Source organism: Mesoplodon bidens (assembly GCF_964165515.1).
Source record: "Mesoplodon bidens genome assembly, chromosome: 2".
Taxonomy (NCBI): Eukaryota; Metazoa; Chordata; class Mammalia; order Artiodactyla; family Ziphiidae; genus Mesoplodon; species Mesoplodon bidens.
Genome location: NC_138177.1, coordinates 2,350,368 through 2,371,489, shown reverse-complemented (window position 1 = coordinate 2,371,489; position 21,122 = coordinate 2,350,368). Strand labels below are relative to the sequence as shown.

At 43.7% G+C, this 21,122-nt stretch overlaps 1 protein-coding gene across 4 annotated transcripts in view; it reads left to right on the top strand.

Annotated features, from left to right (window-relative positions):
• Positions 1 to 21,122, top strand: part of CAMSAP2 (calmodulin regulated spectrin associated protein family member 2) — an 89,312-nt gene extending 68,190 nt beyond the window's left edge. For 2 of the 4 annotated variants that reach the window (XM_081256194.1, XM_081256197.1), the window contains 10 exons: positions 858 to 942; positions 4,011 to 4,093; positions 4,366 to 4,435; positions 4,828 to 7,000; positions 9,684 to 9,820; positions 10,234 to 10,454; positions 12,426 to 12,498; positions 13,249 to 13,364; positions 14,914 to 15,032; positions 15,666 to 16,744. In XM_081256194.1, coding sequence (XP_081112320.1) covers positions 858 to 942; positions 4,011 to 4,093; positions 4,366 to 4,435; positions 4,828 to 7,000; positions 9,684 to 9,820; positions 10,234 to 10,454; positions 12,426 to 12,498; positions 13,249 to 13,364; positions 14,914 to 15,032; positions 15,666 to 15,971 — 3,383 coding nt within the window. In that variant the 3' untranslated portion in view covers positions 15,972 to 16,744. Of the gene's footprint in view, positions 1 to 857; positions 943 to 4,010; positions 4,094 to 4,365; positions 4,436 to 4,827; positions 7,001 to 9,683; positions 9,821 to 10,233; positions 10,455 to 12,425; positions 12,499 to 13,248; positions 13,365 to 14,913; positions 15,033 to 15,098; positions 15,174 to 15,665; positions 16,745 to 19,799 lie in introns of those variants that run through there. The other 2 variants (XM_081256196.1, XM_081256195.1) reach the window with 2 other exon arrangements.

The window sequence follows — 21,122 nt, the reverse complement described above, 5'->3', positions numbered from 1 at the left end:
AAAATATTCAACAGCTGTTATATTAGGTCTCCAAAGCAAAAAATAAATGAGCGTTATTTACACAAATGTAAACTATACCAGTGGTTTTAATTGCCAACCAATGAAATTCTGTCTCTAATTGATTACCAAAATACCAACTATTTCATAGACGTAAAAGTGACCGCGTGTAACTGAAGTTCTGTGAAAGCTTTTAGCAAAATTAGACACTCGTTTATTTTTATTTTAAATATGTGTATTCATCGTATATTATGCCTTTTTTTCTCCCAATTAGCCTTAATCAAGTGGATTTTTTTTTATTCATTTATTTATTTTTGGCTGCTTTGGGTCTTGGTTGCTGCACGCGGGCTTTCTCTAGCTGTGGCGAGCGGGGGCTACTCTTTGTTGCGGTGCGCGGGCTTCTCATTGCGGTGGCTTCTCTTGCTTCAGAGCACAGGCTCTAGGGCACGTGGGCTTCAGTAGTTGTGGCATGTGGGCTCAGTAGTTGTGGCTTGCGGGCTCTAGAGCACAGGCTCAGTAGTTGTGGTGCACAGGCTTACTTGCTCCGTGGTGTGTGGGATCTTCCCAGACCAGGGCTGAAACCTGTGTCCCCTGCATTGGCAGGCGGATTCTTAACCACCGTGCCACCAGGGAAGCCCCAATCACGTGGATTTTTTAAGCCAGAACACTTCCAAGAACAGTTTAAAGAAAATTTGTCCTTTTGAAAATTATTTAAGGAGAAAACTAAATATGCTAAGATTTCTCTATAATAAGGAAAATTGCGGTTAAACTTAAACATTTATTTGTGGCTCATAATTCTTGAAGCAGTGTTGGAAACATGCTAACTATGTAATTCTGAGGTTTTTTTTCCTTTCCTGTAGCTGAACCTGTGGACGATCTGCCCTCAGTTCCTGTCTTAACTGCTGACCAGAGAAACGCCTTGGACAGCTCTGACTTCACCCCAAGGTAGAGTCCAGAACATCGATTCCATTCACTAAGGAAATCAAAATTTTATTACATTAGAGTTTTTAAAGTTTCAGTTGGACTTTGAACTAAATAAATTTTTCAATTAACTTACCCTATTAAAGCCTGTTTTAACATCACCGTAATTGAAATTTACACGGAAATGAATGTTTCATAAATAGGCTTTTATGAATCACACTGAAAAGTGGGGGAATATTATCCGAAGGTCCAAATAATCAGCCTAAAACTAAACTTTTGCTGGATAACTTGTTTATAATTGAGATTATATGATGGTTAAATGATAGGTAACTCTTAGGCCAGGGGGAAATTTTTAATTTTTCAATTTTTTAATAATTTTTTAATCTTTGAGGCAGTTTTCCCTACTGTTTTGTTTGCCGGTTACTGTAGCTATGCATAGAGCACAGTGGAATATTTATTGTACTGTTGAATCTTTATCTAATGCTTTAGTTCTTAGTATTGGGAACTGAATTGGAAGCAAAGTAAACATTTAATAGCAAGATAATCCTGACTTCTGACCCAAGTATGTGATAGAGACATTAATTTGTTTAAAAATGTCTTTCAGCAGATCCTATAAGCACTTTTTTTTTTTTTTTTTTTTTGCGGTATGCGGGCCTCTCACTGTTGTGGCCTCTCCCGCTGCGGAGCACAGGCTCCGGACGCGCAGGCTCAGCGGCCAGGGCTCATGGGCCCAGCCGCTCCGCGGCATGTGGGGTCTTCCCAGACCAGGGCACAAACCCGCGTCCCCTGCATCGGCAGGCGGACTCTCAACCACTGCGCCACCAGGGAAGCCCATATAAGCACTTCTAATGCCTATTTTTTAGAACCTAAAATGTGTATTGACTCTGGGCTCCCTAACTTACCTGATTTTTATTTTAAGTTTAAAACGGATGTATTGGGGGATTATTTTTTTTTAGAAATTCAAGCAGATCTATTAAAAATACATTTTAAAAATTATGAGTAAGAAATTGAAAGTTCTTTCTGCATGAAGTATGAGCTTGTACTGAAGTTGTCACCCCCTCCTCACATCTAAGAAGTTTCTCTCTCTACTGTGTGCTAATGAGCATAGACAGAACCCTTACAGTACTCTTACTGCGTCTGTAACAGGGCTTCTCAGCTCCGTGAACTTCTGATCTCGCTAAGTGTTTCCTTCAGATTAAGAACACATTTTCCTTCCCTTACCCTCTGATTTACTCCTATAAATTTTCCTACTTCCACTAAGTTTTCTATTTCGTAACCACCCCTGAGATGTACCACAAAGAGATTAGGTTAGACTGTGGCTGATCTAGGAGCGTCTCTGTTTTATCCCGTCGGAAACTTCTTTGTACACGCTATTTCCTCAGTGCTTTCCTGGGTTGGTCAGATAGCGGCATTTCCTTCCCTGAAAATTTAGAAAACACTCAATATTCTAGGTCGTAACTCTCGTACTGTTAAATCTTTAAAACCTCTGAAACTTTCCAGTTAAAGACTAGGTTATTCCATGATTATTATTTCTAGGAACTTGAGTGGACGATCTTCCACCTTTCTGACACTGGGAAATGTCTTAAGATCCTCTGGAAGACTCATCTCTTCTCTGTCTCTCAGATATCTGAGTGGCTACCTTTTTCCTTTCTCCCAGCAGAAGAACTTCCTATAACCAGATGGATGTCTGAATCCTTTTCCTTGAAGAGTCATTGTGTAATCCTTTCATTTCTATGAGTTTCCATATGGTCCATTTGTAGTTCTCCCATTGTAGAACTTTTGGGGAAGGATTCAAGGATTTCTACTCTTCCTGAGAATAATGCAGCCACATCTACAAATGTTATCGCACCTGAGTGGTGACCTTATGAGGAAAAAAAGCCAAAGGAAGAAGACAGTAAAGCAAGACATTTGTAGCAGCTACTGCACATGCTTGGCTACTAACCTGTACAGGAATCACCCCACATCAAAATCCTCTATGCAGGCGTGAAGTAAGGCAACTGTAGGAAGGTACAACAGTTTAGCCATTACTTGGGGAAGAAGAAAAGAGTGAACCTATTTTAATAACTGAACTTGCATCTCTTCAGGATTACACTCCTGTTGTAGATGTAGGAAGGGTAGAGGCTGTGGAAAGGCTACTGGAGGAGGGATGAGAGAGACGGACGTGACGGAGCAGCGTGGGGTCCTCTCCCTCGGGTTTCCCAGGAAACGACTGGGGACGCGAGTGAGAGGACACTGATGTGCCGTGCAGGGGCGGGGGCTGGGGGGGGTTAAGCGACAAGCAAAGGTATACACGTGCTCCGGGTGTTGTTGCTTTTGGAAAGCTCGTGAGTTAAGCTTTCATTAAATCATAAGAATGCAGCATTGTGGTTTACCTTTGTATCCTTTAGTTGCTTGTTCATCTTCGCAGTTTGCATCAGCCGAGAGCTAGTGTGGTCGCAGAGAGCTGCAGAGGTCACTGCATCCTGCTCCCAGCTTATTCTCAGCCCTTTGGGGTCAGGATGCTTAGTTTCGCCTGCTACAAGGTAGGCCGTGGTGGACTGAAAACGCAGAAAAAGAAAAACTAAATTGTGGCCAAATGTCATCAGAAACCGAGAAGTAGACTGTGTAATCCGCTGCATTAATTGGAACAGGGTGGAGTTAAATCAGAAAAAATATAAGTGTTAAAGATGTACAGAGTGCCCACGAGCAGGAGGTGCCAGGCTCTTCCACAAGGATTCATCATTCCTGTACTTTTAGAGATTGAGATTCGACCAGAATATTGCAAGTTGACAACTTCACTTTCTTTAATTCTCTGTTTCTATTTGTAAAATGAAAATAATGTGCCGTATCTTAGCTCACAAGGACATTGAGCTGTATATGAAAGTAGTGTTTCAAGCTCTTGGGCTAAAAGACATAAAATACATAGAGACACATATAATCGCTGCCACTCTTTGGTTTAAGCACCATATTATGTTTCCTTATTCTTTTTTTTCACTTAGGATGGAGAGTCGGAAGTCACAGTGTTGTTTCCGACCTCAGCTGTTGTATCTAAAATTTATATGCAAGAGCTAGACATTTTATGACATTTGAGTGACCAGTATTTTACGTTGCAGTGGGGAAGGAGCTGCGCTTACACACTCTCGTCCTCATTTGCCTTCTAGACACTCACGTCCCCAAGCTCATCCTTCAGCCTCAGGTAATGTATTTGAAAAAGCCTAGGAAAATGCCATTTAAGTGGTTAACTAGAAAATGATTGAGAATAAATGTAAATAAAAGTATCCAGTTCTTTTTTCTAAAAAGTGTTACATATGACACGCTAAAAGGGCTCTGTTTCTCTCTGCTTGCTCTTCTTAACAAAATGATCTTTATTTCTCCACATGTACTTACCTTATGTGAAATCTGTTAAATTGTTGTAAGTTAAATTTTTTTGACATGATTTCAATGACTTCTACTTTTATGCATTTGAAGGAGGAATAAGAAGGTCTTCATCTATGTCCTATGTTGACGGCTTCATAGGGACATGGCCCAAGGAGAAAAGGTACACAGAGACTTATTTTTCGTGTACTCACGTTCTCAAGAACTGCCCATCCTCCGCCCCCCACCCTTGTTAGCCAGATTGCAATTTAATTAGTACCTGCATTTGAAAAGGGCAACGTGGGCTGATGATAGAGTGACCAAAGGGGCCAAATGTGACGGGTGGCCCGACAGCCTTACCCTCGCCTTGAGGACAATGTGACTATGAGAAATGGGAAAGAAAGGAAGCATAATTTCAAATAACTGTTGTTCAGTGATATCAGATTGTTTCCTTTCTGAAAACGTCGACAAAGAAATTATTTAAAGATTATTATTTAAAGATTTTTCTCTTTAATTTTTGAAAGAGAAATTTTAATTTTATATTATTTAAAGATTTTCTCTTTAATTTTTTTTTAGATCATCAGTGCATGGCGTTTCATTTGACATTTCTTTTGATAAAGAAAGTAGTTTACAGAGATCCGCTCCAAACCAAGGAATCACTCGGTCCATTAGTAATGAAGGACTCACTCTGAACAACAGCCGTGTATCCAAGAACATCAGGAAAAATCTGTCCTTCAAGCCAGTAAATGGGGAGGAGGGAGCAGGAAGCATTGAAGAGGAACTTCACGTGGGCTCTCAGGGCCACCTGACGGCCTACGTGCCCCTGAACACAAACGAACTAGGCTCTAAGCAGAACGTGCATCCCAGGCTTCCGAATGGAGCTCTGCAGAACAGAGTGCTCTTTGATGAGTTCGGCAGTCAGGTCGGGACCCCCAGCATCGAAGAAGCCTTACAGATAATCCACGACACCGAGAAGCCTGCCCACACCCCTCGGCCGGACCAGCTTGCCAACGGCTTCTTCCTCCACAGCCAGGAGATGGGCGTCCTGAACTCCAGCCTCCCGCGCAGCCAGTCCAGTCCCGAGAGCATGGCGGACACGAAAGGTGGCTCGAGCCCTGTCACTGACAACACGGAGGTGGACACGGGGATCCACGTCCCTTCAGAGGACATTCCGGAAACTCTGGATGAAGACTCTTCCCTGAGAGACTACACCGTGAGTCTGGACTCTGACGTGGACGACACGTCCAAATTCCTCCAGGACTACAACCCCAGAGATGCCTTGAGTCCCTGTCCCAGCACCGTCAGCACCAAGTCCCAGCCCGGTAGCAGCGCCTCCTCCAGTTCCGGCGTGAAGATGACCAGCTTTGCCGAACAGAAATTCAGGAAGCTGAATCACACCGACGGAAAAAGCAGCGGCAGCAGTTCTCAGAAGACCACGCCAGAGGGCTCGGAGCTCAACATCCCTCACGTGGTGGCCTGGGCACAGACCCCGGAGGACACGGGCCTTCCGCACGGCCGGGACACCACGCAGCTGCTGGCCTCCGAGGTGGTGCATCTCAGGATGAAGCTGGAGGAGAAACGGCGGGCCATCGAGGCCCAGAAGAAGAAGATGGAGGCCGCGTTCACCAAGCAGAGGCAGAAGATGGGACGGACGGCCTTTCTCACCGTGGTGAAAAGGAAAGGGGACGGCCCCTCCCCGGCCCGGGAGGAGGCGGCCGGCGCGGAGGACGGGAAAGTGTACACGGAGCGGCCGCCGGAGAAGGAGCCGCACAAGGCAAACGGGCCGAGGAGCGGGTCCCCGGTGGACCCCAAGGAGGGCGCGGAGAGCCCCGTGGGCAGGTGGCCGCCGTCCCCGAGCGCGCCCGGCGACCCCGAGGGGCCGTGGAGCCCGGCCGGCCCCTCGGAGGAGCCGCCGCAGGACGGCGAGCTGCTGGAGCACACGCGCTCCATCGAGAGGCTCAACGCCTCCTTGCTCGTCCTGCAGCGGGAGATGCAGCGCCTGGCGCTGCAGCAGGAGCTGCTGATGCACATGCGCGAGCAGCAGGCCTGGGTCATCTCCCCGCCCCCGCCCTCTCCCCACCGGCAGGCCCGCGCAGGGAAGCCCCACCGGCCACCGGCCGAAGCCCCCCGCCCCGCCCACCCGTCTCCGCAGCCCGCTGCCAGGAAGAGCACCTCCTTCTCCGTGAAAACTCAGAGGACTCCCAGGCCAAATGAATTAAAACTCACGCCCTTGCACCGAACGCTGACGCCCCCTCGGTCTGTGGACAGCCTCCCTCGGCTCAGGAGGTTCTCCCCGAGTCAGGTCCCCATTCAGACCAGGTCCTTCGTGTGCTTGGGGGGCGGCGGAGAGCCGGAAGCGAAGGAGTCCGGACGCAAGGAGGGAGCGGAGGACGAGGAGGGGGAGGAGGAGGGGGAGGGGTCCACGGGCCCTCGGGAGCAGCGTGGACACATCCCGGAGGACGAGGAGGCGCGGGCCCTGCGCCCTGCGGCTCCCGAGGGCCTGGCGCAGCCCGCCACGGAGACCACGTGGCCCACCCGGAGTGAGGACTGCGTGAGTCAACCTGCAGAGCCTCCTTGCAGACCTGCTTTCCCACCTGCTGCTCCTAAAAGTGCCAATCTGATTGAAGTCTCCCTCTCAGATTTGAAAGCCCCTGAAAAGGCTGATGTATCTGTTGAAAAATATGACGGAGAAAGTGATAAAGAACAAGTTGATGACGACCAGAAAGTATGCTGTGGATTCTTCTTTAAGGTAAAGCTAACCCGCGTGGTCCTAGGCCTCTTCGCTGGTGGGTGTTTTCTGTCGGCGCGCTTGCTTCTTTGGCAGCAGCCCTTCTCGTTACAGATCTGCCTTTAATCCTAAAATGTATTCTGGCCCGCCCCTTGTGGACTGCAGTTCTGTTCAGGCACATTGGTTTCTAGAACAGCCCTCCTTTCATCACATCGTGGTACATGTTTAGACGTGCTGTTTTTGTCCCTCTGACTCTCTCTCACTTTCACCAAAGCCTTTTGAAAACCAGGTGATTCACACTCTTCCAAAAGATGTTCAGTGGCCACTTTGTAAAAAGCTCCTAACTTGGCATTGCATGTAAGTCTGTTTTAGTTTATTTTCTTAATATTGACCATCTCCCCTTATATGTATTGTTTTTTTAAAAATCTTTTGAAAACTGACCAGACAGACTCTTGCAAGGTGAAACATTTAAAAGTATATAATTGGAGCAGTTGTCCTTGAAATAGCTTCTCTAGAAGCATTGGCGAAGGTGTAGCATATGACCCCTAATCTCAGGATCGGTGTTGGATATGACATGTGTTTAAACAGTACTACAGCCAACTAACATGGATACTGAACAGTATCACCTCGTGATGGTAAGATCTTGAAATTTATCATAGATATTAGAACCAGAGAGCCTAATACTATTTAAAAATGTTTCTCCTGTCATCCCTTTTTTCATTTTTATATTTTTCCAAATTCCCTCTAGGGAATAATATGGTTTTTTATAATCAGAAACATGTATATGTGTGCTACTCATGTTTATTTTTTTAGTTAAGAGACTAAAGTAGATAGTTTGTGATCCTGAATAGCTCCACAATTAAGAATATAGATAGAAAGACAGCACTCAGTGGCAACAGTTTATAATTTCGGGTTTTAAATGAAACGTACAGCAGTCCTATTGGGGTTAAAACCCGCGAATACTGAAGTGGTTACAATCGCTAGTTTTACTTAGGATTATTAAATATTGGAACCTGGTAACTTACTTTGAAGTTGGTCATAGAGAGATGGCCCTCTCGGCCCTTTTTAATGTTTAAAATTTTGAATGTGGGTTGTGTTTTGTCTCTTAACCGTGTAAAAGTACTATTTTTTTTTAATAGGCTGCTACTGTAGACAGTAATAGATGTGTTTAATTTTAGAGACCTTGCTACCTCTGCTCCTGCAGAGAAAGGAGAACAGAGGGGCATCCTTGGGTGTAAAACGTACCGTCCATCTCTACCCTCGTTTCCTCACTTCAGTTTTCACTGCCCAGTACTCCCCCCTTGGACCGTGGTCATAGCTCATTCACGGGGCTCCCTGCCTCTGTCATGGTCCCATTCGTCACACTGCCACTTGGTAGCATAACTTGACGGAGTCTCTTAAAGTTGCCTGTTGGATAAACTTAAACCCCTCAGCATGTATTCAGGGGCCTTTCACAGACTGATCCAAGCCTGTTGGTCCACCCTCTCCCCCCATAACTCTGTTTGGAATGTTTTGTAAGACTAACTTCAGGCCTCATCTGTTTGCTGCAGCCTTTCATGATTCCTTGGGTAGATGTGAATATGTTCTCTGTGTCTCTTGTATCCTAAACATCCTCATAGTAATGCTGCTGACCCAGAATTTCCAATTACCTTGTGATTTGCTTCTGTTACAATTTCTCTTGGACTGTGAACTCCTAGAGACACTGCATCTCCTTATCCCCAGAACATAGTAAAGTGCCTGGCAAATTGAAGTGTGTGTAGTTTGTTTGACACAGACGTGTGAATGTTTGGACTGACTGTTTGAATGGTATCTTCTGACTTTCTCCATTCAGAGTTCATCTCTCTCTGGGTTTCTGTGCAAAGCACCTTGTTTGTACCTCTTCCCCGTGGGATCTAGAAGCTCCTTAACCTAAGGTGCCCTATCTTTTTCATATTTTAGTATCTGTAATGTCTGACACTATGTTGTGAGTGTATTAGACACGCAGGAAACACTTGTTGAATTAATAAGCAAGGCATCGTTACGACAGGGAACCACTTCTACAGCTGGTTACTTTCCTGACTTTTGAGCTCCCTGAGCGTTCAGGTAGAAGCTGGGGCAGGCTCAGGACACCTACAGGTCATGAACTAGCTCTGGGGTTAGGAGTATAAGTATGCCCGTCTTCTCTTCAAAGGAAAAACCTGTGGTATAGTTCAGAACCCAGCAAGCAAACTGTCAGAACCTCAACTTTTTTAAAAAAATCATGCAGCAATAGCTTCACTTATGTGATACAGCTTTGGGTAGCTAATTTTTTTTGATGCTTTTACTTGAGTTTTCTGTATTAAGCATGTATTTAAATACAATTTAAATGCAGTTTTAAAAATTGTGGGGAAACTCTCCACTCTATCAGTTATTTATAAGGGCCCAAAAAAACTTTGTCTTTTTTTTCCCCTTTTTATGTTGTTTTTTGCTAACTTCCTAAGTTTTGAAAACATGTAATCAAAGAAGTTTGTGTCCTTTGTTACTAGATAAAAGTATTACCACTTTAATTCATTTCTTCCCTCATAATTTTGGAACATGTCCATCTATGGTGAGGTTGGAGTGAGCTTCACTAGACAGTTTGGATTTTCAGTTATTAAGAGTGACCCCTCCAAGTGGCCACAAGCATTGAACATGAGGATATTGGTGCCTCAGATGTTTCCTCTTTCTCAATGACATTCACTCTTAGGATGATCAAAAAGCAGAAAATGATATGGCAATGAAACGGGCAGCTTTGTTGGAGAAACGATTAAGAAGGGAGAAAGAGACCCAGCTGCGGAAGCAACAGCTGGAAGCTGAGATGGAGCACAAGAAAGAGGAGACGAGGTGGGGGCCGCTGCGCGGGGTCCGTGGGAGGTGGCGTCCCCCTGACTCTTGTTAACGGTGTTTAGGGACCTTTTCAGAATATAGAGACAATGCTGATTTGGGGTGCTTTTTAGAAGTTATTTTCCAAAGTGTTACTTGATTGCATGTTTTTATCTTGAGTTTGAGGCATCTTAAAGTTCTCCAGAAACATTAATTGAAAGTAATTTCCCTGGGTTTTACACACACACACACACACACACACACACACACATTTTTTAAGTAGTTACTTATTAATGGTATATTTAAGTGACCTAAATTATCTCAAGTACATTTTAAATGAACCAATTTCCCAGGGGCTGAATCATTCTTCCTTCTCACGTAAGCGCACACCTGACAGTGTTGTGCACAAAGAAATGTACCCGCTTGTTTCCTAGGCGTAAAACCGAGGAAGAACGTCAGAAGAAGGAAGATGAGCGAGCCCGCCGGGAGTTCATCCGGCAGGAGTACCTGAGGCGCAAGCAGCTGAAGCTCATGGAAGACATGGACACGGTCATCAAGCCTCGGCCTCAGGGAGCAAAGCAGAAAAAGCAGCGGCCGAAGTCTATCCACAGAGACCACATTGAATCCCCCAAAACACCCATAAAAGGTCCTCCAGGTAACACGTGCATTGTGAGGAGTCTGTTCATAGCCACAGCAGCCTGGGCAGTCACACTGGCTGGGGGTGCTCGGAGCTGAAGTGCACACTCCCTGTGTGCAGAACCAGAACGAGCAGAGGATGGTTCCGGTGACTTGAGTGTATTATGAGTGCATGCATATGGCCAACAGAGCAAACACGGGGGCTGAACATCCAACTTAAACACTAACCTGGCAGGGAGCTCACCCTCAGACGTCAGCTCCCTGGATCATTAACTGCCCTTTCTGTACTGGTAAATTTAAGGATAAGCGTTGTGTGCCTGGAATGTGTATAGAACATGTCAGTATAACCAGGAATATAAGATCAGGAGTTCATGAGTCCCTCCTTTAAGATATAAATGGTCAAAAATCCAAATGTATAATTTCTGGAGTTGAGATAATATTTTTTTTCTAAATTCAACATGCATACTCTTATTTTTTTTAATGTTTACTTTATTAAAACTAAATGCCATGGAAAATTTTAGAGAATTCCTAGAGTAATTTTAAAACTGAAGGAAAATAACAGAACATTGACTGTTTAAAGAGACCTCTAATGCTCACAGACATAGAAAGCAAACTTATGGTTACCGAAGGGGAAAAGGGGCGGGGTGGGTGAGATAAATTAAGAGTTTGGGATTAGCAGGTACACACTACTATATATAAAATAGAGAACCAACAAGGACCTACTGTACAGCACAGGGAACTATATTCAGTATCTTGTAATAGACTTATAATGGAAAAGAATCTGAAAAAGAATGTGTATAAATATATATATATTATATGTAACTGAATCACTTTGCTATACACCAGAAACTAACACAACATTGTAAATTAACTATACTTCAATTCAAAAAATAAAGAGAACTCTACCTTTTCTAGTCAGTGAAAATTTTTGATACCCGGTATTGGCTGAAATTAATAAATTAATTTTCTACCGGGTAATTAGATATTCCTAAATATATTTTATTCTTCTTAATTTCTTTGTTAATTTTTCTTATTGTTAACTTTTTTCTTATAATCACTGTATTATATCTTGTATTACCACGTTGTTTCTGGACTAAATCCTAACAGCAATTAATTTTGTCATTATTTCTTTTTTTTTCTTCCAGCTTTATTGAGATATAATTAGCGTACAACACTGTATACGTTTAAGATGTACAGTATAATGGTCTGACTTACATACATCATGAAATGATGACCACAGTAAATTTACTGAACATCCGTCATCTCATCTCGTATCGATAACATCATTAAAGGAAAAGAAAAACATATTTGTTCCTTGTGATGAGAACTCCTAGGATTTACTCTTAGCAGTTTTTGTGTCATATATCACACAGCAGTGTCAGATCAATTATAAACTGTAATCGTCTTGCTGTACATCACATCCCCAGGACTATTTGTCTTATAACTGGAAGTTGTACCTTTCCACCACCTTCTTCCAGTTCTCCCTCCCTCCCCCCACCTCTGGTAACCGCAAATCTGATCTCTTTTTCTATGAGTTGGTTTGTTTGTTGAAGTATAATTGACCTACAACACTGTGTTAGTTCCTGTTACACAACATAGTGATTCATTTGATGTTTCCATACATTTCAAAATGATCACCGGGGTTAGTCTAGTACCACCTGTCACTGTACAGAGATATTACACAGTTACTGAGTATGTTCCCCACCCTGTACATTTCATCCCCGTGACTCATTTATCTTCTAACTGGAAGTTTGTACCTCTTAATTCCTCACTTATTTCGTTATTTCTCAAAAGTAGTTCCTTGCTAATTTTGAATAAATTATGCATATATGCATGCAAACATATTATGCATCTAAAAAGGAAAAGAAACTACGTGAGCTCCATTCTCATATGCTGGTGTTGCCTAATGAGCAGACTCTTTTCTACTTGTTCCTTTTGAATTTCTAATCTTGTTTTTATTCAGGATCACGGATTTATCGTGTCTTTTCAGTCTCTAGCCTTTCTTTGGCGTCACTGAACACAGGCGACAGCGAGAGTGTGCATTCAGGCAGGAGGACCCCGAGGTAAGTTGTAGCATAAGCGTTTTCATAGAAGACGTTATTTTATATTTCCCAGTGAATGAACCATAGTCACAAATGTTTATAAGTGTTGCTCACTAGGACAGTTTGGGTTTCTGTTAAAAGAAATTTATATGTAAAGAGGTCTATTCATCTTTCAGTTTTTTATCTTTTAGCATTTTAGAATTATGACACCAATAAGACATTAACCGTAATTGTACATCAGTCGTTGCCACTACGGTTGTGATACAATCATGGTAAAAACAGAAAGTACCTCATCTGTATAGTGCCGGCCTCTAGTTTTCTTCTCCATTAGAATAATTCCAAAGTAAGGAATTATTGCTTGTGACTTAGGAAAGATCTCTTTTGTACGCTGTCTCTTTCTTTCTCTAGGATATATGTACCTTAGAAGCTAAAAGTCAGTATTTCATTATTTTATACTATAATACCCATATAAAGAAAAGAACGTTTCTAGTGACAGTCATCAGCTCCGAGCTCTAATCTTTGCATTACCACCCTACTGCATTCATTGCCGATTGTCATGTGGACAAACCATTCATTCTGTCATTCGGCAGACACTTATGGAGTGCCTGCTGAGTTCTCAGGACTTGGATGTATAGCTGTGAATGAGACAAAGTTATCACCGTCTTCTTGTTTTAAAGCCTCTAGGTTGAGTTTGGTTGGTGCTCACATATACCCTTCTGAGCCCCAAATGTTTTTCTCTATCTGAGGCATAAAATGTTATTTATTATTTAGATCAGAGTCTGTAGAAGGCTTCTTATCTCCAAGCCGCTGTGGCAGTAGAAATGGCGAAAAGGACTGGGAGAACGCTTCGACCACTTCTTCTGTGGCTTCTGGAACAGAGTACACAGGTCAGTGCCTGTGCGTCTTTAGGGAAACAGTTTAACATGGGGCCGAGACTAGCTGCAGGCTGTGCTAAGAAAGGTTCACTGACTTGCCTCTCGTTCTAAACACGGAAGACTGATCCGAAACAGTGAACGCAGGTGGTCACTTTCAGGTAAGTGGGTTTCAGTGATATGGTTTGTCCCCGAAGAATTAAGGTAAGTTTCTAAAAAGCAGTAGTACCACTTACACCTCATTCCTCTACTTCTCCCTTAAAAATGCAGGCCGTTTCTGTGTTGTAGTTTGGGTTGAAGAAGTGTTAGAGCGGGTCCCTCAGCAGTGCATTGGTCCTGAGTACTGGGAGCAGCTAGAGTCCACCGAGCCCCTCCTCTAACGTTGGGATTTCAGTGTCTGGAACAGTGCGTCTTGAAAAAGTGTCGAGAGGCTCTAAAAGACATGGGAATGCATTGGGTCTAGGAGGGCACCCGGCCTTGCACGTCCCCATCAGGCCCTCCTCCAGCCTCTGTTTGCAGAGGTGTTATTGAAGGAAAAGCTCATAGAATGGAAAGTAGGTAAGAACTAAAGAAAAGAAGCAGGAGAGGAAATGTGAGCGCCGTGGAGAGGTAGGTGGGAGGACAGCAGAAGAACAGTGGGGAGGAACAGAGACCGCCCGCCTCCTGCCCGCCCGCGTCCGTTTGGCCCTGGAAGTGGCCCCCAAAGGCCCAAGGAGGCAGACCTTGCTGACTTGGTGTGAGCTTTTCCTTCCTGTTCTGTGGCTTCTAAGACAGCCTCCTTCAGCAGCGTGTCAGCCTTTAAGGCCAGCTTCAGGGCCGTGTTGCGGCACCGCTGGGAGCCCAGAGCTGCAGGGCTGCGGCGTGCACCTGACCAGCTCAGACCAGCTCACGGGCTGACTGTTAAAATTCCAGGAATTATGCGGCTGCAGAATTGCTGGCCCTGAGTCAGCCATGGTAGGAGTAGTTTACTCTAGAAATAGGTAAAAATCAGGGCTCATGTTTTTTCTTTCCCGAAGAACCAGTTTCTCGGCACACTACCGAGGGCCTCTTGGGGCAGAGCTGAGTTAGTGGGAGGGGGAGGGAGCCTGCCAGCACACGGCCCTTCACGAGCGCGAATGTCCCAGCAAAGTGGCAAAAAGGGCTTCTGTGCTTTACAGACACCGTTGTGAAAAAAAAATGCTAAGAAAAAACCCCAGAGGTGTGGAAGAAGAAAAAGATGAAGCTTTTTCTTGTCTTTTAAAAGCTAAAATTACTCGCGTCCCCTTATGCATTAAGCTCACCAGGAACCTTACCAAACCCGAGAAAGAGGAGAAACAGGCAGTGTGACAGCAAGGCCTGAGAGCCGCCTGGCCTGGGGAGGCCAGCGAAGGCCCCCAGGGGTGTCCCTGCGGATGCAACAGTGCTCTGACCGCTGCAGAGCAGCCAGAGGCCCTCAGGCACAGAATGTGGTTTTCTGTTACAGAGTTTAATCAGTGTAGGGACGGTCGCATCGTTTAAACACAGTCGTATTTCTGACTTAGGAATGCTGTTTTTGTTTTATTACTGTTATTAAATTCTGCCATAGGACCAAAGCTCTTCAAAGAACCCAGTGCAAAATCCAATAAGCACATAATACAAAATGCTTTAGCTCATTGCTGTTTGGCTGGAAAAGTAAATGAAGGTCAGAAGAAAAAAATACTGGAGGTAAGCATGTTTGCATGAAAATTAGATTTGGCAACATTGTGAAACTGTAGGAGTTTTCTCTTTCAGTTCAGGAGGAAATACTCTTCAGGGGACTCCTAGAATTTCAACAGCATATGAAAGATCTGTAACTATGTTCTCATTGTTAGACTGAGTTTACTTTCAAAAGGGATTCTGGAAGACCGCAGATTTTATTAAAGACTAGGCATAGACTTAAGATGATAATATAAAATTATAAATTATTTTCTTGCCCAGGGTCACTCGTTCACGTTTCATAAATGTAGATAACATGATCTGCCTTTTTTAAAATGGAGCTCTGTTGCGAAGGAGATCGCCAGTGCCTGGTTGTTAGTGGTAGAGACAGTTTGACTGAGACAGAGAGTTAGCAGACCCTGCAGCCCTTTAAGTCCCTCGGGGATTACAATTCCGGCACAGCCAACAGGACCTCAGCGGTAAGGTCTCTGCACACATCTCAATCCCCGTGTGCTGGACGTGGATCGCATGCCTCATTTTGGCTACTAAGAATTTATATTTTAAATTACATGTCATAAAACTGGCCAAGAAATGTAACACAGTTATATAAATTATATTCAGCAAAATGTTTAAGGGCTTTTATTTTTGTTTCTTATCCTAAAGGAAATGGAGAAGTCAGATGCCAACAACTTCCTAATCTTGTTCCGGGATTCAGGCTGCCAGTTCAGGTCTTTGTATACTTACTGCCCAGAGACTGAAGAGATTAATAAGCTGACTGGGATAGGCCCTAAATCTATCACTAAAAAGATGATCGAGGGCCTTTACAAATATAATTCTGACAGGAAACAGTTCAGCCACATCCCCGCTAAAACTTTATCTGCCAGTGTTGATGCAATTACCATTCACAGCCATTTATGGCAGACCAAGAGACCAGTGACGCCCAAGAAACTTTTACCCACTAAAGCATAGGAACCGGGAAATATTTGCTTCAGAACATTCATGCTAAATTTGCACTTCATCTTTCCTGCCTATAGAAAACCTTTCTAATTGCCAACAGACTTTTATTAATTGAAACTGGACATCCAGCTCTGTTGTCATGACAACTGGAATGTAGACCGCAGTGTTTGGAGTGCAGGAGATTCACCTGGGTGATAGGCCAGGCGGTGGTGACGCGCTGTCCGGCTTACGGGTGGAGGTGCGCCTGCTTGGTATTCGATACATCGAAGCACTGAGTTCTCACGGACACTAGTTGAAATACGGCTAAGATTACGAATTGTGTGTTTTGTTTGTTGCTTTTTTAAAAAAACTTTTTAACGTACATGCCTGTCTTCAGATGGTTTATTTTGCTGTTTTTCTCTCCTGGGGGTTTGTTCCAAGATACCTTTGTATTTTGTTTCATGTGGAGATCATGCGAGTAGGAAATAGGCCTTCAGAGGTAACTTGCATCTTTCTTACGATGCTGAGAGAAACACTAGTGTTTAGTTTTACAGTAACCCTCATGTTTTAATGGTGTTAGAGCATTTGCAAGAATTATTCTGCTAAGTATTTACAATTCCATATTTATTATTCACTCAAGTATTAATGTTTCTCTATTAAATAAGAGGAGAAGTTGTGAAGAGCTGCTATAGGTTCACTTAAACCACATGAGCTTAACCAAGAAGATGTTATAAGAAGTTGCTGATTAAATCAGTGCTGTTTTTACACCACTTCTGGCCAACTCAGAATAATTTGGATTGTTCTTTTAACAAAAAGGCTTTCTATCTCTTTTAAAGTATGTCACTTTATAAGCTGGCAGAAGTGAAGGACACTTGGAGAATAGTCTCGGAATCTGAGGATGTAAGACTTCCTGCCGTGAGTTCTCAAGAGGTCTTTACATTATATTTATAACTGATATAAAAAATTATATTTAGAATTTTTAAACATGTACAAAGGGCTACATTTTAATTTTAAAAGAGCTTCACATTCTTTTGCTTAAGTTGAGTTTTTCTTCTTCTTTATCCTTTTCCGGTGGTTCAGCTTAGATTAAGTACACACTTGAAATCTTCTCTATGTGGTCTTTGTTCCTTTAACAGTGTATACCAGAGGGTTAGTTGGGGAAAAACTTCATTCTCAGGAAAAGACTTGAATGATTCTGTGACCCTGTTATGTTTCAGTGTTGTGACAACCGTGTAAACTTAGAGGGAAAGACAGTATTGTAGCATATATGAGATGTGTAGTCTGTTTTCTTTCACGGGAAGTAGAGACTAAAATATATACATTTCTCTAATTGAGTTGCTTAGAGAAATAACTAATATCTCATATGATGTATTTACTTATTTTTTAAAAAGAGTAGGAATGAGATGTCCCTGAACTGTACTTTTCTATTATTATAAGGCCTTTAGGCATCAGTGCATCTGGATTATCAACATTTTCTCAAATGCTGTCAATATTTTACTGTAATTTATGTTCTTATATTTATGTATATTTGTTAAAACTGTAAAAAAATATTTCACAGATTTTTTCCAGTACCTGTGCAAGATATATGTGTAGCTCAGAACTATTTGTGATCTACTGTTTGCATGTAAGAGACCAGGATATATGTAACTCTTATATTTTAAGTGTATACATATCGTGTATATAATATATGGAGATTTAAACTGGGGGACTGCACATTTTACCTTTCAGACAACCGTTTCTATCACAATGAGAAGGAAATGATTGTCAAATACATGCTTAGATTGACTAGTTTAAAAAAAAAAGTAAGTGAATCTAATCAAAATGTGGTAAATAATAGAGTCAAAAGGAGAATTAATAAGTGTTCTACATTACTAAATTTCTTCTTTTCAATCAATTAAATTTCCTTTATCAAAGCAATCTTCTTGGTGATATTACTTGGCCATTAAATTTTTTTAAATTGGCTGCCAGACATTGGAGGAACTAACTATGTAAAACCAGACGGGACCACCCTTTATTCTCAAATGTGTGTGTGTCCAACAATGTCCACAATGTCTAAAGGTAGAATGTGAATATTGCCACAAAAGTTCCTTGCTCTCAGTATGATGTTTTACTTTCTTCATGCAGAAAGAATATGGATATATTTAAGTCTGCAGATTTTTTTAAATTATGTTTTTAAAATTATACAAATGAAAATTATGCTATTTCATAAAGTCTGGAGATATTCATCAACCTTATTGAAACACACTGGTGCTTCTCATCATTGGAGGGTCACATTGTTAGGATAATTATTCAATTAAGTTTGCCAAACAAACTTGTCATGGCTACCAGTGCGGCCTGTCAAATTCTGCCATGTGACACAGCTTTGGAAAGCTTTTCATTCCTCTCAGCTTTTCAGTTTTGTTTTAGAATGACTGTTACAGTTTTTATTTGGCTGTTTTTAAAGCCAAATTCAGCTTTTTAATTGTGGTTTCATGGACACTTTGGGTGGTGTACAGTGTCTGGTGTGCTTACTGTCCACTCTGGAGCATTGCTTACAGGTTTTTTTACGATGCTGTGCTGTAAAATACTGTCATATTTGCTACTTCCTGGTACAGTGTAGTTTTTCCCCTTTCATTTGAATAAAAGCATGGCACCAAATGACCTTTTCTGTTTCTTGAATAAAATATGAGTTTTTTGGTCATATTTGAACGTGGGCAAACTCATCATATCATTTTTCCTATCTCTTAACCTCTGTTTAAATTGAACAGTTTAGATATTCATAAGAGGTAACTAATACTAGATATCGTTTGAACCCTGACTTAGGCAATGCTAAAAGTCTGTTGCCTCCTGTGCTTGGCTCAGACGGTCTGTGTGGTGGTGTGTAAATGTTTGTGCTCATCCTGCACTAATTTTGTCCGTGTTGCTTCACTTTCTTCTGGTGAGTTAGTCATTCAATTGTGTCAGAACTAACCGTCTGTACCTTTGGAATTGAACGGCTGCCGAGGCGACCCCCTCACCCCCTACCCCGCCGTCTCTGGCAGCAGTGGGAAAGCAGGTCTTGGTCATTGTTCTATAAGTTTCACTTTGATTTTGCTGATTCTCCTCATTCAGAGCACAGCACTTAACAAAAAGAAAAGAAAAATCTAACAACTGGTTACCAGCAACAGAAATCCTTCCTGCACAATTCCACAGCTGAAGAAGTGTCTGCAGTTGCCAAGCCCGAGTGTGTTCTCCGCCTTTGGTCCTTTGACAGGACACTCAGGCCTCAGCACAGAGTGGCACTTCCATTTTCAAAACTGAAAGTATTTAACCATGAGACTCAGGCGACACTAGAGAAGCATGCGCAAACTGTGGCGCCCGGGAGTGTGCCCCCTGGCCTGGCTCATTGGGAGTCCTTGCTTAGGGCAGAGGAAGGTAGCCTGGTGGATAGGAACAGGCGCCTTTATTTCGTAACCTGTCCACACGGAGAGAGAACAGCAGAGGGAACACAGCTGTGAGGCTCTGACCTAGGAATCGGGCGTGAGTTTGAAATTCTGCCCTCCCTCAGAAGCTACGGGAGCTTAAAAACTAGACCTGCATCTCCTTAAAATGGAAGTTTGGCTTTTCAGAGAGACAAATGAGAAATTAACTATTTGTGTCATTCGGGGGGTACGTCAGCTGCTCTTCACATCGGGGCTCTAGAAACTCGTCTCGGTGGCCCGCCCTGTGCACCCCCGGGTTCCCTACCCCATGCCCCGACAAGAGTGAGTTCCTATTTATGTCGGAAAGAAAGAAAAGAAGGATTTTTTTACTTTCCATTGAAGAGGGTAAAGGCAATTGAGTTAACAAAAAAATATTTTAAGGCCCACTAAGGGTTTTTTTTTTTTTTTTTACCATATTAAGCAAAGCCACTGTGGAACCTCAGCTCCTGGTGTATTTTATTCTGCTTCGCCCCAGTCTGTGACTTGAGGTGGCTGAATCCTCGCCTTCCTTCAGGAGCACCTGCTGGGGTGCAAAGCATCGCAGGCTGAAGACGCACAGGATGGCGTGTGTCGTTGACAGTTACACTCGGCTGCAGTGGTTCGTTCTTCGGGGTGTGCACGTCGATGTGAGAAAGGAAACGTGGCCCTCAGCCCCGACCAAACAGAAACCGTCCCCTTTCACGTCGCCTGAGGACTTAAAAGGTTCTCTGATTCGCTGTCTGTGGAGACGCGAGCATCGACATCTCCATTTCACAGACGAGGGTGATGAGGCCTTGGAAGGTTAGTGACCGTCAGGGACACAAAGCTAAGAAATGACAGCGTCCCAGCCAGCGTGTCCGCCTGCGGATTTCAGATCCCCCCCCCGCCCGGGCCACGCGGGGCAGCATGTCCCGCGGCCGTAGGTGCTGTGGCATGAAAAGACAAGGGAGTCTGACAGCTGCAAAAGGCGGTCACGCATTCACCAGCGGTGGGAAACAGCCCTTAGGGTTGAGGTGGGCTTCCCTCTGGCGCCCAGTTCTCTAAACAACATCCACACAGCAGCAGCAGCTAAAACCAGGCTGGTGTGTTCCCGTGGCCTTGAACACCTAGATCCACAAGGATGGGAAGATGGAGAGCTTGCAAGTGTACTGGAGATCAACGAAGCCTGCCAACAGGTGGACTACACGTATCGAGGAGAGTCGTCGGATGCGAGGGTCACCACGGCAGGGTCCCTTCCATCAGGGAACTCGACTGCCTTCAGGCAGACGCACTCAGGCCTTGAAAACAGCTGGTAGAGTCTCTGCTGTGATGGGGGCAAGTAAGTCCTTCTCTCCTTAACGGGCAACAAGTTCAGTCTCATGAAAGCCGGTTTTGTAAGAAACATAAGACGGTCCTACAGTATCAGCTGGTAGGACGCACGTGCAACGTGGACTCAGACCTGAATTTTGAGTCGCCGTAAGGGCCTATTTTTACGACCACAGCACTTCAGCAAGGTAGCGGCTTGTAAACTGCACCCTCTTGCCTTGGGGCCAGAGGCAGCCACTGTGTTGTCCGTCCTACGTCCCACAGGGTGTGAAGGCGGTGGAGCGCGGGGTCCCGGGGGAGCGCACAGCTGTGTCTGCGGATATTGGAAGTCTGTGCTTGCATCCCTGACCCTGCGATCCGTGTATAAACATAACAGTGCTGAGTCAGTATTCACCAGATGAGTCAGTGGAGGCCCAGAATTGAAAATCAGACACAGACTTAGTCTGGTCTCTGCTGGGCC